Raw genomic sequence first — 17,269 nt, 5'->3', positions numbered from 1 at the left:
TTAAAGGGTTTTCTTGTTTTTATCTAAAATCAATGCGCAATAAAAAATTGAGTCACACTAGTATTCTAATTTGATTTTTCGCTATGTCCTATAAGCCGTAGCGGTTTTATATATTGTATGGTGCAAACGACGTTTAATGTTTCAACAGTAGCACTAAAGAATATTCGATAGTGCCAAAGAAAAATTTTAGGAATATTTATTTAAATATTAATTTCAAAAAAAAAAGCTCAAAGGCTTCTTAGAGCGATAATCAACTATTTTTAAAAATAATATCCCTTTTCTCTGATCAGAATCGCTCATGCTTCAGGGTAGACTATACGTTTCTACATATGGTTTGTTTTAGCATTTTCATTATTCGTTTGAAAAATGTTTCTAACGAATAAAACTAGAAACTGATCGTTATTTTAGCAACGCAAAATTTATTTATTATTTTATGGTAATTGGTCCAGGTTTTGAGCAATACATTAATTTGTTTTATCTTTTTAGTTATTAGAAGCGATAAACACCAAGATGCTTTGGCATAGCTTACAAATTACTGATTTGTATTGCATCTTATATAGACTATAGTTTAGATTATTTAGCAAAAGTAAATCAAGAAGTATTAAATTAAAATTGACGCAAGCTCATTAAGCGGGTTTAATTAGCTCCAATAAACGTAAATCCATACATTATTTACCAAACGATTTTTTAATAATGCTGTAAATTCAGCTCAAATGAACATCCCTGACCCAAAATATATGAATACACAATCATAGATTCGTATATTGTCTAAACTAATATTTTAAATGTGGAATAACATTTCCTAATAAACTAAAAAATATTATCATATCAACTAAACTACCATCCAAAGCGTAGTGATAAAAGAGTAAACCAAATAAAAGAGTAGAAAACCAAAAACATAACGCAAATTTAACAATAAACTAAGTCAAATCACGAATGCTCATATTATATTTTATTTTATATGATGCTACATTTGTAGTTCTAGGCCTATGCTAGCAAAAGCTTTGTTGGTTGACAGCACATACACACATGGATGAATTGTGAACAAAAGTTACAAAAAGCTACAAAAGTAAGTCGTAGAAAGCGCACATATTTAAATTTAAAGAAAATATAAACGAAGAAATAATTTGATATGTAACAAAGGCTTTTAAAAGTAAAAGTTTGAATATATACCGCAAAACTAAGAGGTGGATAGAAAAAATGCAAAACCAATGGCGATATTTTAAATACTAATAGAGCGTAAAATTTGCAGCTTTCTTAATTTATTAATGTAATTTATTCCTTTTCTGGTGCGACAGCCATTTGGACGATTAGGCATTTTGCGTGGCTACTTTGTCAAACATAGTGTTCATGCGACTTCTAATCCCGCGACAACTAAGCTCACAACCCACCGTACAACATCATACAACACAACATAACACAATGCAACATCATACACCACCTACAACACACCATATCACCCACCAACACAACCATATACTTGTACAACTAACCAACCACACTATACACCGACACTTCAATCATCATCTTTTCACCACCCAAATAAACAAAAAGGATTGTTCAGACCAGAATTCTCATCTTTCGTTTCTCGACACCAGTTCGAAAAGGAAAACCGTAGCAGCGAAGTTTGTTCGGAAGTGCCCCAAAGTGTATTGAACCTAAAAGAATTTAAAATTTTGTAATATTATATATAAAAGTGAAATTTTATATCAAACCAAAATAAAGTGTATTGAAATTAAAGAATTTAAAATTTTTGAAATTTTATATCAAATCAAAGTCAAGTGCATTTAACATTAAATACTTTAAAATATTATATTATATTTAAGTGAAATTGTATTGCGGAAAAAATAAAGCAAAGTGAGTAACTAAGTGGTCCTTCGAGCCTCCTTGAAAGGCACCTATCAAAAAAAAAAATAAAATAAAAAAGTGAAATCTTTTCAAAACATAAGTACTAATATACATACTATACTAAGTGGTTAAATTAAATTACAACAAACGGGCGCGAAACCAACTAAAATATATAAAAAAAAAAAAAAAAAGACCAAAAAATTAAAAACGGGCGCGATTTAACACAAACTAAGAAACAAAATCAACATAAAGCACGGGAACTAAATCCACCAAGCAAGCAGAGAGAAGGACAGTAACGCACAGGAAAAACGCCGGAGACAACAACAAAAAACCCATAATAAAAATAAAAAAAAGAAGAGAAAGGAAGTATTGCCACCCATAAACCCTTGGCGGAAAAAAAAGTGAGTCCATTCCGATTTGATTTTATGCGCATATGTACATATGTATGTATGTTAGATACAGTTTTATCGGTTTTCGGTGGAAATAAATAACCGAACGATATAACTGAAAAAAAAAATATATATATATATATATATTATACGGTACCTGCCTCAGCTTATTTCGTGCCTCCAAACACACCGTTATATTCTTTAAAAAAAAAAAAATAAAAATAAAAATAAAAAATAAAAAAAAAAAAAAATTTTCAAAGTCAAGTATTCCTACTTGCGATATTTTCAGCGGTACCCCTTGGGCTAATAAAGCAACAAGCAGGATCGCTTAAAACGCATAAGCAAAGGCTAACAAAAACTCACATATATTACAGAAATACATACATACATATGTGCAAATACCTATAATTAAATACAAAATTTTGGGCTTTAAAACTTTGCCGCGAAATATTATATATTAACCGCAAGTAACATCTTTTCTAATTTGCCTACATAATCATATGGTACATACATAAATTAGCTAATTCTAAAAGTTTCAAAAATAAAAATTACTGTTCAAATACCTGCCTGCTTAATTCGTGTCTCCAAACACATCACAAGACAAAATACAAAAACAATTTTATAAGTCAAGTTCATCGACTTGCAAACTTTCCAGCGATACCCCTTGGGCCCATAAAGCAACAAGCAGGATCGCTCAGAACATATAAGCAAAGGCAGAAAGAAAAAAAAAAAAAACAACAACAATACAATTATCGGCATTTATGTATGTACACATATTTTCTTAAGCATTGGCACATTTCCCGCGCTAAATATATACCGCAACCCAACCCTTTTGCTCTTCATTTCTCTTATATATTCTCTTAAAAAATATACATAAAAAGTAATATATTTACAATTATATATATATAAATATATATAGGCGCTCTCAGCAAAACTTTACAAAAACGCGTTACATGTATGCATGTACATATATGTATATGTACACATGTCAATATAACTAAAAGGTATACGGTCAAAACGGATTAGCATATGCAAACATATGAAAATTAAAATTAACATACATAGGTATGCAGATATATATACATTTGTTGTTAAGAATAATTTTATTTTCGCGTTCCTTTTAAACAAATGTATATAGATACATATAATAAAAACGAATATACATACATACAAAATATACAAATTATTCGCGAGTGAAACGAATACCCAGTAAGCAATTTCGGCAATTTTTAAGATAATAATAATACGGACATAAATTTTAATAAAATAAATTGACTTGTCCGATAAAAAAAAAAAAAAAAAAATTACAACAGACTAATTTTTTTTTTAACTACAGCTTTGGGTAGCAAACTAAAATTTTTTTTGCTACAACCGTATTATAGCAAATATTTAATACAAAACTATTTTAATAGCTAGCTAATAGCTTTTAATTTAATTCAAAAATTTATAAATGCAATCTGATAAAGCAAAAGAGGTTAAACAACGAACACCTCTATCATTAGAAATTCCAAAAATGGCTGATGATGATAAAGCACAAGGCACACCCGCAGAAGCTACACGCTCAAAGCAGGGTGCAAAACAAAAAAGAACCAAAGACAATTCACTGTCAAGGTTCATAACTGAAAGTGACAGTTTTATTAGATACTGCACACGGTTTTCGGCTTCGCCTATTAACGACAATACAGAATCAGTCCTAAATTTAAAAATTCAAAGCATAGATAATATATGGGCACGCGTTCTGACAGCGTACGATACAATATTAGATACTGACGACGCTGAACTTCCAGAAAACATTAAAGCTTCGGCGTCAGCCAAATATGAAAACTGCCTCGATCAATACGAAACTACGAAGGCAATGATATTAGACCAAATAAATTTATTAAGGCCATGTAGAGCCACTACTCCTCCTCCGAGAGAAGTTACAAATTCAAAAGAAAACCTAGATACAGGTATATTTTTAAAAGTACCAGCTTGTGATACTGAAGTTTTTCATGGAGGTTATGATCAATGGCCGTCCTTCCGGGACATGTTCACTGCCGTGTATATCAACCATCCTAAACTTTCACGAGCACAAAAGCTGTACCATCTCAGGTACAAAACAAAAGGGGAAGCAGGCAGTATTGTCAAGCGTTTCGCTTTGAATGACGAAAATTTTAATCTGGCTTGGGATGCACTGGTCGAAAGATACGAAAACGAAAGAGTATTGGTAGATAACCAAATAACTATTTTAATGAATTTACCAAAAATTCAACAAGAAACCAGCCAAGAATTTCAAAAACTATACTCGACAGTGACTAATTGCTTATCTGTGTTAGAAACACAAAATGTATCCACAGAATCGTGGGACCCTATCCTAGTAAATATTTGCGCAGCGACACTACCTGATGCTGCTTTGCTACGATGGGAGCAATCACTAGTGGCAAGAAAGAAATCGCCAAAATGGCATCAAATGAAAGAATTTTTAACAACTCAGTACGAAATAGCTGAGCGAGTAGATAAAAAGGTAGTTAAGCCAAAAGGTCATCAAAATGACTCAAATAAAAACTTTTTTAAACCCCAAGTCAGTAATAACACACAATATAATAGACACGTTAATAGAAGCCAAACATTCGTGTCAAACCAAACAAACCATTGGCAATCATTATGTGAAATCTGTAAAGGAGGACATAATATAAGATCTTGCGAGAAATTTAAAAAAATGTCCGTTTCAGATAGAAACAATCTTGTCCGACAACATAAACTTTGCATCAACTGTCTGTCCAACTCTCACGGGACAAAAGACTGTGAAAGCAAATTCAGTTGTGTGTACTGTCAACGACGACATCACTCATTGCTTCACATAACCAATTTTACAAATATGAAGCAAAATCATATACATAAAACCACGGGCCTAGTCGCGACAACCAAATCAGGTAATCCCGAAATCCCGAATCCCGAAAATAAAGAGGAACACCCATGTTGCTCAAAAGCAGCAAAAGTTCAAGCGCTTCATTCTGAGAATGAAAGCAAAATTCTTTTACCCACAGCGGTCATTGCTATAGAACATAAAGGAGATTTATTCAAATTAAGAGCATTAATAGATCAAGGCTCTCAAAGATCCTTTATATCATCAAAAGCTCAAAATCGGCTAAAATTGCCAGTCAAAACTTCGAGTTTCCAAATTTCGGGAATGGGCGGAAGAATTATACAAAATTCAAATAAAGTTTGCCCAATCACCATAGTTTCTCCAAACGCGGATATACGAATAGATGCACAAGCCATTGTTCTACCGCAGCTCACTAATTTGCTTCCAAGCTATGAAGTAAATAAAAAACAGTGGGAAAAATGCTCATATCTCAAATTAGCAGATCCCAACTGCCATACCCCATCACAAATCGACATATTATTGGGCAGCGACTTAATACCTCAAATAATTCTTGAAGGTATAGAGAAAATCTCTAATAAATTATTAGCCCAAAACACAATCTTTGGATGGATATTAAGTGGCCAAGTCACAGAAAAAATTAACTCCTTCACAACTCAAGTTGAAAATATTTCAAACGAATATTTAAATAATCAACTCAAAAAATTCTGGGAAGTAGAAGAACTACCTCAAATCACAAAACCTTCAGAAGAAGACCTGGCATGCGAAGCCCATTACCAGTCCACAACAACAAGAAACGAACATGGTCGTTATGTTGTGCGACTCCCATTCAAGCCCACCTTTCCAGAAACGATAGCTCTAGGCCACTCGAGAATATCAGCAGTCCAGCAATTCCTAAGCTTGGAAAAAAGCTTGATAAAGAAAAGCGAGCTTAAATCAGCATATGATGACGTGATGGATGAATATCTTGACCTCAATCATATGGAAGAAGCTGTACCATATGAAAAAATATCTAAAGGTAGATATCTATCTTTTTATCTTCCACATCACGGGGTAATAAGACCAGATAAAATCACAACAAAAGTACGAGTTGTTTTTAATGCCTCAAAGTGTACGAGCTCAGGCAAATCACTCAATGATGTACTATACACAGGGCCAACATTACAACCTGATCTCATGCTGCTAATACTAAATTGGCGCATGTTTAAATATGTTTTCAATGGAGATGTAGAGAAAATGTATAGACAAATTTTAGTACATAAAGATGACCAAGATTTTCAGCGGATAGTCTTCCGAAAATCAAGTAATAGTCCAATCAGCGACTACAAACTTAAAACAGTTACCTTTGGCATCAATTGTGCACCCTATTTAGCCATTAGGACATTACTTGAAGTGGCAAAAACCTGTCAAACAAATTTGCCTTTAGCAACTTCTGTGCTACAAAAACAAACATACGTTGATGATATTCTATCAGGTAGTCACAGCCTCTCATTAGCTTGCGAATCACTATCTCAAGTGATCAAAGCACTAAATTCAGCCGGGTTCCCCCTAAAGAAAATTACATCAAATCATCCTGAGATAATAAAAAACATAAAAGGGGAAGACTTATTAGATACTAACTTCCTTAAATTTGAAAAGGCCAGTACTACAAAAACTCTCGGGATTCAATGGAATGCGATAACAGATCAATTCTCATATACAATTGAGTCAATATCTGCAATATCCGCCATAACCAAACGTCAAATACTTTCCTCGGTGGCAAAACTTTTCGACCCCGCAGGATGGCTTTCGCCAATAATGATTCAAGCAAAAATCCTCATTCAAGAACTGTGGCAAGACGGCACTGAATGGGATGAGCAAGTAAAACCCATACGTTTAACAAAGTGGGTTCAATTTGCAAACAATCTACATACCATCTCGGAAATTCGAATTCCTCGATGGGTAAATTTCGCACCTGACTATAATGTAGAATTACATGGCTTCTGTGATGCCTCTGAAAAGGCCTATTGTGCAACAGTTTACGTACGCACTGAATATGATAACAAAATATCTTCACGTCTTTTAGTAGCCAAAGCCAAAGTTGCTCCGCTGAAGACACTCAGCCTGCCACGGCTCGAACTGAATGGTGCACTTCTGTTAGCAAAATTAGTCTCAATTGTCCAAACCCATCTGAAATTAACCAATCATAAAATGTACCTTTGGTCAGATTCAGAAATAGTTTTAGCATGGTTAGAAAAACCACCATATACCTGGAAGACTTATGTATCTAACCGTATATCTCAAATATTAGACTTAGTTGGCCCAGCACAATGGCAACATGTTGCAAGTGCAGATAATCCAGCGGATCTTGGGACAAGAGGCTGCAAACCACTTCATCTCACCAGCACTACACTCTGGTGGAACGGTCCTACGTGGTTAACAGAATCACAAGAAGTCTGGCCAAAGTCTCCCGCTCGCAATATAATAGCTCCTGAAATTCGGAGAATTGAAAACTTTCATATCACTCCTGATGAAGATGATATATTACATCGATTTTCATCATTCCCAAAAGCACTAAGAGTAGTCGCTTACATGTTTAAATTTATCCAAAGACTCAAACAAAAGGTTAAAGGAATAACAAATGATCCTTCCGTACAACTAACGCATTCCGACATGCAACATGCCAAGGTCCTCCTTATTACATATACACAAACTCGCTATTTCAAGCGGGAGAAATCAAAGTTAGTCGAAAGACGACCCCTCGATAAGGGAAGCTCACTTCTCGTTTTAAATCCTTTTTTGGACACTAAAGGATTAATCCGGGCACATGGAAGACTAGTGAATTCCAGCCTTAGTTATAACGAACGACATCCCATTATAATTCCCGAGAAATCCCGTTTTACTTATTTATTTTTAATATATCTTCACCAACTTACATTACATGGTGAGCATCGCTTGATGCAACAAATGGTCCGACTAGAATTTTATATACCGCGCCTAAAGCCACAAATTAAAAGAACGATTTTTATGTGTAAACAATGCACATTGTACAAGCACAAAATACGCACGCAGATCATGGCAGCTTTGCCACCTGAACGCTGCAATTTTGCTCTTCCCTTTACCATTACTGGGGTCGATTTTGCTGGACCTTTCCAGATAAAGGCCTCTATGTTAAGGTCTTCCTCATTCAGAAAAGGGTATGTGGCTGTCTTTGTATGTTTCACGACAAAGGCAGTACACCTCGAGCTATGTTCAGATCTGTCTACTGCGGCTTTTCTCGCAGCATTTGCACGCTTTGTCGGACGACGCGGATTTCCATCAAAAATGATGAGCGACAATGGGAAAAACTTTATCGGAGCTCAAAGAGCCACAGAGAAAGAGTTTGTAAAATTTACTAAAGAAGTCTCCCCAGAAATTGTTAAAAAATATGCACCACAAGGAATTGATTGGCAGTTTATACCCCCCTGTTCTCCCCACATGGGCGGACTCTGGGAATCAGCTGTAAAAAGCTTTAAGTCCCATTTAAAGAAAACGGCAGGTAATCATAAATTCAATTATGAGGAATTTACCACACTACTCGCTCGTATAGAAGCCGTACTAAATTCAAGACCCATCTCACCACTCTCGCAAGATCCCTCCGATTTCACAGCTCTTACACCTGGACATTTCCTCAGAGGAGCTCCACTTCTCGCCATACCTGAGGCAGAAGGAGACTCACTCAATTTAATAGACCGATGGGAAAAAATTAAGATACTTCATCATGAATTCAGCCATAGATGGAAGGAAGATTACCTTAAAGATCTCCATAAGAGACATCGGTGGAAAACGATCCAGAAGGAACCAAATACGGGCGAATGCGTCATCATACATGATGAATGTCTTCCTCCAACAGAATGGCGACTAGGCCGCATTGAAAAGGTCCATCGGGGACGAGATGGTCACATAAGAATAGTAGACGTACGAACGCAAACTGGTATACTAACTCGACCATTAGTAAAATTGTGTTTTCTTCCGAACACCGAAGAAGCGATTACACAAACCCCGCCAAGACAAGCGCATAAATAAAATCAAAACCGACAATTAATTCGTTTAACTCGAAATACTACCGTTTTATAATCCGTACATGCAAATCTAACACTAACAAGCGCGATTAAAAATTAACGACAACATATGTAGTCACATATACATATATATATATATATATATATATATATATATATATATATTTTTAAGCCACGTAACAAATATCATAATTCAAAATTATGAGCCAAACCATATTTTAATATATTCCTATTCCAATAGAAATGGACGTAGAAGATATACACAGCGCTCCCAAGACTGTGAGGTCCGTAATTGCTGCGCCTAGAGCATCTGGTCCACCCATCGCAGCACCAAGGATGCAAAGCGCCACGGCACCACACAGCCAATCATCTGCAGCAGCAGTCAGGGATGCAAACGAGGAGCAGTTTGATGAGCATCTGCCTCCACGATGCAGTCTATGCCATCGACCTCACGTCCTGAAGAGGTGCACCATCTTCAAAAGCATGAAGCCCGCTCAACGCCAACAGATCGCCAGAGCCCACGGACACTGTATGACTTGCTTGGCAGATAGTCACTCCACCTTTGAGTGTATAACCGACGGATCGTGCCAATATTGCCAACGACCGCATCATACTCTGTTCCATCGATTCCCTCGACGTGCAAATCCGTCCACCACGCAGACCAGTCACCGGCACAGACAACAAGGGAATCCCGTCCAGCGCCAAAGAATACATCGCCCGAAGCCATCCAGAGGGGCACGCTCGCGGCCACCTCCACCACCCTATGGTCATCGCAACCAGCGGCAAAGGGCAACCGGATTGAACGCCGTAGTGAGCACTCTGCAACAGTTGCAGAGACTTCTAGGCAATTAATTCGCCTAGGGGGGCCGGGATGTTCATGCGACTTCTAATCCCGCGACAACTAAGCTCACAACCCACCGTACAACATCATACAACACAACATAACACAATGCAACATCATACACCACCTACAACACACCATATCACCCACCAACACAACCATATACTTGTACAACTAACCAACCACACTATACACCGACACTTCAATCATCATCTTTTCACCACCCAAATAAACAAAAAGGATTGTTCAGACCAGAATTCTCATCTTTCGTTTCTCGACACCAGTTCGAAAAGGAAAACCGTAGCAGCGAAGTTTGTTCGGAAGTGCCCCAAAGTGTATTGAACCTAAAAGAATTTAAAATTTTGTAATATTATATATAAAAGTGAAATTTTATATCAAACCAAAATAAAGTGTATTGAAATTAAAGAATTTAAAATTTTTGAAATTTTATATCAAATCAAAGTCAAGTGCATTTAACATTAAATACTTTAAAATATTATATTATATTTAAGTGAAATTGTATTGCGGAAAAAATAAAGCAAAGTGAGTAACTAAGTTTTAGTAGAGGTATGCACCGCGACCTATGCTCTATTGTGCCCTGAAACATACTGAAGACTATTGAAAAAATTCCACCATAAAATGTTTTAAGAAGTATAGCAATTTTCTCCATTAGACAAGTAGTGAAAAAATTATACATTTCAACGACTTCATTTTTGAAGCTAAAGACTTAAGCAACAAACTCACATTTGCGTTTAATTATTAAATATTTCCAAAAATGGGCGATTGATGTCACAATCGGATTTGTTCGTTGACACACACATTCTCTTCCGCATTTTACTTAGAGTTCTGGACAAATCTTTATCTTCATTATATAATAGTCAAGCCAAATAGTTTTAAATAAGAGCATACATATTATGTGTATATATTTTTTATAGTGCCTAGGTAGAACATATGGCTTCAAAGGGGTCCTAGAGTGTAAGAGGTTAATAATTTCAAAGCGGAAGGACTTGTTTAACAAATCGTCAGGGGTCTAAAAAATTGTGAATAATCTAGTTGACAGCAGGTAAAAAACATATATATATATATTATATATGAAATATCTACCAGGTTTATTACGAAGTTGGTAGCACCCCGAAGGAAACGTCGGAGACCCTATAAAATGTATATATAATTGCATAGCCTAACGAGCTGAGTCGATTTAGCCATACCCATCTATCTGCCCCTCTGTATATACTCGAGATATCGCAAAACATCCTTTGCTCCCCAAGAAGCTGCTCATTTATCGGAACTACCGATATCGAATCACTATACCAAACTACAAGTATATAGCTACCATACAAGCTGACCAATCCAAATCAAGATCTTGTATGGAAAACTTTTTTTTTTTTGACAAAATATCTTCACAAAATTTCGCTTAGATAATTGTCCAAGGCAATTTTGCAGTATCTGAACAAATTTTTCAGATTAGACCACTATAGCACATAGCTGCCATTTAAAATGACCGATCAAAATCAAATTAAAGTTTTTTTATACTCTTTTATGCCATAAGTATGCACCTGTGAAGGGTATTACAGCTTCGATGCTACCGCAGTTAATGTTCTTTGTTGTAAGAATTATAAAAAGTTGGCAAGAAGTTAATTTAAAGTTTAAATTAAAATAAATTGTAGTTTTGCAATAATAACAAAAAGAATTATTCACAACACACTCACCTTGTTATTACTACAATAATATATATCCGACATTTTGTTGCTGTTGTATTTTTAATTTTTCTAATAATTAACTTTAAAAAGTAGCATTAAACGTTTATTGCATAGACAATAATCTTCACGCAAAAATAACTCTTTCACCAAAAACAATTATTTTTACTTTTTTGTACAATTCAACTTTATCGACTTTTAATCTCACAAAATATTTGTAAACTTAAAAGCTTTTTTTATGCAAGGCTGCACTAACAACACAACAAAGTTATGCATTTTCCATATTGCTCAGAGTTTTCATTCAAGGGCATTAAGTGTATTTTTTAATATGTATGTGTGTATGTCTACGATGATGTATGTATAAAACAATAACACAAACGCGAAAAATGCGAAATTATTAAAAGAAAAGCACAAACACACACACGCACACTTAAGTTGGCAACAATGCGATTGACGGCAACTTTCTACTTCAGCGCGCACATTGCAATCCGGTAACGGAGAGTAAGTTATTGCGCTGGCATGTAATACACATATAGATTTACAGCAGCAAACTCAAGCGAACGTCAGCAGCAATGCTCGTAGTAGACTTGAAAGGGGCTCTAGGCGCGTTTGAGCCACAGTAGCAAAACTTTTCACCAGGAGGGAAAATCGCTCAAATGCCGGCAGAAAACAAAAAAATACTTTTTTTCTAATTTTGTGTAATAGTATTGAGAAAATCATTCACGGGAAAATCATTAGTTGCTGCAATAGTTGCAGCTGTGAGCAAGTATCGTTGCACTTGTTCTATATGTATATATGTGAGAATATGTGCTGATGACTTTACGACAGGTTGCTGACGTTAATTTCTTATTGTCAATGTTGACTTCTTTTCTTTGTTACTTATTTCTGTTGCGTTTTTGTTATTGTACACGTATATTCTGCTTTGACAGGTTTACACTTTTACGCGATTTGCCACAATGCTCAGCTCACATTTCACATTTTTCAGATTTTCCACTGATACTACTACTACTTTGCTGCACAAGTCACAAGTCAACAAATGCAACACAGTTTCACGTACAATAAATTCACGTTAACACAGAATGCACGCGAGCATCGTAAGAACAAATGTCGCCACACCAGTGTAAATGGAGTAAGAGAGCCTAAGCTAATAATAAACAATATTGCTTGTTAAGTGTGTTCGCTGCCAATTAGCCGAGCAGAACACCCCATTTCGATGACGGCAACGTGATGAATGGTAATACGATGCCGGACTTAACGCGCAGGGATTTGCGCTTGAAAACGGGTCAAAACAAGCACACAAGTGTCCAGAATACGCAAGCGTGTTAAACTCAACAGCAAGCGTAAGTACAAAAAGTTATAATACCGCAAACATGAAATGATTTAACTGTAACGCGTAACGATGATTTTTCAAATCATCAAGAAAAATACAAAACTGTTTTTCCAAAAGCGTCACTTCGCACTCAACCGACTTCGCATAAGGTTCCAAACGAACTGAAAGTACACAATTCAAGAAACGACCAAACCAAGAAAATCACCAGACAACGGCCAATAAAAGCAGTTAGCAGCGACGTAGCGTCACCGCCGGCAGCAGCGTCAACGTAAGTCGACGTCGCCTTTTACTTTTTGAATATTTGCCATTAAAGCGTTTCCAGTTTTACTATGGTGCATGGTAAGCAAAGCATTCAGCAAGCGTGGCTGGGGCGATGATCGCGCGGTCGAGCTACGCGGCTCGCTTGTTTAGTGTTGTTAAGACGCATTTAGTCGGTCGGCTGAAGCAACTGTTATAGTTATGTTATGTTAATTGTTGTTGACAAAAATTGCAGCGTTGATAGCAATAATGGTTTTAGCAATTGCATTATGTGTCATTGGAACATGCGCGAGTTGTGTCTGGTCAGTGTATGAGTTCGCTTACAACTTGTTTGAGAGTAAAAGCAAACTAACGGATATTTATATAATATTTAGAAGTAAAATTGAATACCCAATTTGGAAACTTTTCGTTATCACAATAAGGACTAGAAAAATTAATTAATTATTTTTCCTATAGATGGGTTGAGTCATCTGTATCTCGCGATGTATACCACAAGAGTGATCGGGTTACAAAGATACATATTTTACAAAGATTAGGTGAAATTTTCAAAAAAAAAAAATATTCCAAACTCGACCATTACGCCGCTATTTCCGACAGTCACTCGGAAAAAAGTGCCTCCGCGTTGACAGCAGAATTTCTGACAGGATAATGAAAAGTAAAAAGAAAAAAATACGTGTTTAAACTAAGACCATTAACTAGAAATCGACTAGGAGAAAAAACAAATAAAGTGAAAATTGTACTTTTGGCGGACGTTTTTACAAAACATGCAAATTTTGGTATAAATTAAAGTAGTAGTAAATTAAATAGTTGTAATAGAACAAAAAAAATCCTCCACGCCAAGTCCTTGTAAATTATATCTCAAATACCTGCGTAAAATTTCATTTAGATCGGTTGAGTAGTTCGTGAGCAATCTTGACAACCGACTTTGAAAACACAGTTTTGAGAAAACCGCGTTATTTTTAAGCCCTGAAAACCATATAACCCCTAACACAAAAAATCTCGTGAATAGTTTAAAGTTAACGATTGCTCTCTCAACGGGTTCATTATCTATTATCTCACTCTCTCTTGTGATTGCCAGGTAATCAAAGAGTATACGCTCTGGTGTTCCGGTGCAAAGTCACAGAATCGACATTGATCTGTAGAGCAGATCCGAAATTTGTACAGATGCCACCTTAGCCTACAGTGACTCGTATACACCGAAAAAAGCTGCCTGCCATCGTTTATCGCTTGGAAGACTTGAAACACTTCGGTTGTAACCTCTCTGAAATAATTTTCATTGCGAACGATAAAGCTACAAGATTTAATGTATGAAGATTTGTTCGAAGACAAGCGTATATCAGCTCTGTATGACCAGATATTAAACATGAGAATAACACCTGACATGAAAAAGAAACCCTCCCTTGTGTGGTCTTGGAAATAGGTTAACTTTATACATAAAATAGAAACAACAAAATATAAATTCTAAAAACAACATTTTATATTTATTTATAAAATATAACAACTCATTTTTGTTGTGACACTTCAAAGTGCAATAAATGAAAAATGTTGATATTAAAATATTTCCCCCATCGGTTTTAACGTGATCTCGTGAATCTAAAACAAACATATTCGAGAAGATTTCATATTAATTTCGATTACACAAGTATATACAGAGATATTTTGGTTACCCACCTGTACATGGGGCGGAGTACGCAGCGCATATAAAACCGCATCAGCTATATTTGTTGGCTCTAAGCGTGCCATATGCTTCACGTAGAAGTGAATTTCTTCCGGAAATATGTTTGTGTTTACGGCACCGGGACAAATACCCTTTTCAAATGTCAAGTTCATTAAATATAAAATGAATACAACATTTTAATGGGACTACAAATGTTTCTATCCGTGATTTATAGAAAAAAATAAATAAACTGGTGTAAATTAAGAAAGCGGAAACACAGGATGGCAAATATAATTTTAAAATCCTAGATAAAGCTTTTCTTAAAAGGGTTATGAAGACAGAGAAAATATCTAAGGAGGCTATCAACACTTGAAGAACCGTTGGAAAGTAAAACAAGGTACGGGGAATCACGATTGCAGAAGTTGTTGTTTAGTTCTGTCATTAAGGGTATCGTTACAAAGTTTGCTTTGAGCATATCTCAGAAAAACCCATGGCATTTTGGGTGTACTTTTATGCCTCATTGTCAAATTTAAAGAGTCCAATACAGCGAAGATCGAAAGGATATACACAGAATGTTAAAAGTAAAGTCCTGCGATCAGTAATAGATATTGAAGTAACATCCCCAAAAACATCTAAAATTGCAGAAAACAATTTTTGGATTTTGTACCACGAAGAGACATTTGACTATGCGTCGAAACAAAGTATAACAATGCCACATTCTCCGGATTTACCAGTTTTTATCATTTGATTGAATTTTACCCATACTGATCCCTATAAACTACACGCGCAAACCGGATCGATAAAAATAATATTTTCTAAATTAGTACAATTTCGTTTAGTTTGATCTCGCGTAAAGTTTGATCTCCATATACAAGTTAGTGTCTGTTTGGCAGCTGTTTGTTTACGACACGAAAAGTTTATCTGGCGATGGAAAAAAATTTAACAACGAGTTTGCTCGCAATTTTGTGTTTCCATTGAATCAAGGCTATGGAATCGTTGAAAATGTTAAAGAAGCAGTGCTGGAAAATCGTCGTGTTGGCATCAGGGAGATAGGAGAGGATTTCAATATCTCTTACGGATCGACTCAGCACATTTTGGTTAATATTTTCTGTACGAAACGTATCAATGCTAGACTCGTACCAAAATACCTGAATCGTATGCAAAAACGACGACGGTACTGAAAGCCATCCCAGCCGAAGCTTATAACAAGTGCATGGAAAGTTGGATTAAGCATTGAAATGCTTGTATTGAATCAGGAACCTATTTTAAAAGCTATAATCAAGATTTGTATACACGAATACACGAAAATTAATTTTTTTGTCAGTCTTGGTCATATTTTATCAGAGCGTACACCCATCCTATCTCAAAAACTTCATTGCTGACAAACTTAAGATTATACTAAAAAGAGCCTATCAAAAATACATGGAGGATTAGTTTGACATTAGTGTATAATATTTGAGAAATTGTTATTTTATTGGATCTACGCTAATTTTTATAAATAAAACGAATGCTTTCGTTATACATAAATAAAAAGTCACCTACTATTTGGAGTCAAAAAATGTATAAGTTAAATTATTTAATTGGAAATGATGATCCAGATGAACAATGAATTTTAGCAATATAGAAGTCAATATACCAAACTGCTACTTATTTGAAAACAAAAACTACATCTTAATAAGATTGCGCACTTACCGTTATACGAACTTTATTCTTGTGCAGTTGAAATTCTTGCCTGTAAGTCTCCGTCATAGCCGTAATGGCAAACTTTGTTGCCGGATAGATATTGAAGCTCGGAAGCACATCAATAAAATTTAACACCTCCTTCCCGGCTATACTATTAATGATCAATATATGGCCCTCATTGCCACGCTTCATCATGCCACGGAATACTTCACGTGTACACCATAATACCGCCATGACGTTAGTATCAATCACCTGACGTATCTTCTCAGTATTATCGGGTGCAACCAATTCCGTTTCACGTGTGATACCCGCATTATTTAGCAATACATCCGCGCCACCCAACATACGTTCCGTCCAATCGATTGCCGCTACAACCTGATCCTCTTTAGATACATCACAGCGACGTGGTATGAATTGTGGTTGCAATGCTGGTGGCAAGCTGAGTTTGAGCTCTTGCAATTTAGCTTCTCGCCGCGCGAGACCAACGACTCGTAGACCTGCCACCACCAAAGCCCGAGCACAGGCCGCACCAATGCCACCACTGGCACCGGTGACCACGGCCAATTTACCCTGCCAACGTTCCATGGAATAGCATGTAGTTTCAAAGACAACTAAGTAGTAACTGAGTGGAGAATATAGCTAATTTCTAGGCAGTTTGCTACA

General features: G+C 35.9%; 3 protein-coding genes across 3 annotated transcripts in view; 1 reads left to right on the top strand and 2 right to left on the bottom strand.

The window, feature by feature from the left end:
• The window catches only part of LOC106623508 (uncharacterized), a 74,331-nt gene extending 61,188 nt beyond the window's left edge, over positions 1 to 13,143 (bottom strand). Inside the window, exon 1 of the mRNA XM_036378521.2 lies at positions 11,691 to 13,143. Coding sequence (XP_036234414.2) covers positions 11,691 to 11,723 — 33 coding nt within the window. The 5' untranslated portion in view covers positions 11,724 to 13,143. The remainder of the gene's footprint in view (positions 1 to 11,690) is intronic.
• LOC138857382 (uncharacterized) lies at positions 1,348 to 10,519 on the top strand. Its single transcript, XM_070109853.1, has 2 exons — positions 1,348 to 1,857; positions 9,382 to 10,519. The coding sequence occupies exon 2, from the start codon at positions 9,384 to 9,386 to the stop codon at positions 9,990 to 9,992; it is 609 nt and encodes a 202-aa protein (XP_069965954.1). The 5' UTR covers positions 1,348 to 1,857; positions 9,382 to 9,383; the 3' UTR covers positions 9,993 to 10,519.
• A 1,578-nt stretch (positions 13,144 to 14,721) lies between the features above and the next one.
• LOC106625733 (farnesol dehydrogenase) lies at positions 14,722 to 17,248 on the bottom strand. Its single transcript, XM_014245557.3, has 3 exons — positions 16,616 to 17,248; positions 14,938 to 15,075; positions 14,722 to 14,859 (listed from the first exon to the last, which is right to left on the bottom strand). The coding sequence occupies exons 1-3, from the start codon at positions 17,189 to 17,191 to the stop codon at positions 14,818 to 14,820; spliced, it is 756 nt and encodes a 251-aa protein (XP_014101032.1). The 5' UTR covers positions 17,192 to 17,248; the 3' UTR covers positions 14,722 to 14,817.
• Between the last annotated feature and the right edge of the window lie 21 nt (positions 17,249 to 17,269).

The sequence above is a fragment of the Bactrocera oleae genome, chromosome 5 (genome assembly GCF_042242935.1).
Source record: "Bactrocera oleae isolate idBacOlea1 chromosome 5, idBacOlea1, whole genome shotgun sequence".
In the NCBI taxonomy this organism is placed as follows: Eukaryota; Metazoa; Arthropoda; class Insecta; order Diptera; family Tephritidae; genus Bactrocera; species Bactrocera oleae.
The sequence above is the reverse complement of the archived record's forward strand: the minus strand, read 5'-3'. Positions and strand labels throughout refer to the sequence as shown.

Bases quoted from the DNA above. Each gene is read 5' to 3' on its own strand.
- LOC106625733 (XM_014245557.3), bottom strand. From the start codon at position 17,191: ATGGAACGTTGGCAGGGTAAATTGGCCGTGGTCACCGGTGCCAGTGGT. The intron at 15,076-16,615 runs GTAAGTGCGCAA...ACATTTGAAAAG, and splicing joins AGAATAAAGTTCGTATAACG to GGTATTTGTCCCGGTGCCGT. The intron at 14,860-14,937 runs GTGGGTAACCAA...TGTTTGTTTTAG, and splicing joins GTACTCCGCCCCATGTACAG to ATTCACGAGATCACGTTAAA.
- LOC138857382 (XM_070109853.1), top strand. From the start codon at position 9,384: ATGGACGTAGAAGATATACACAGCGCTCCCAAGACTGTGAGGTCCGTA.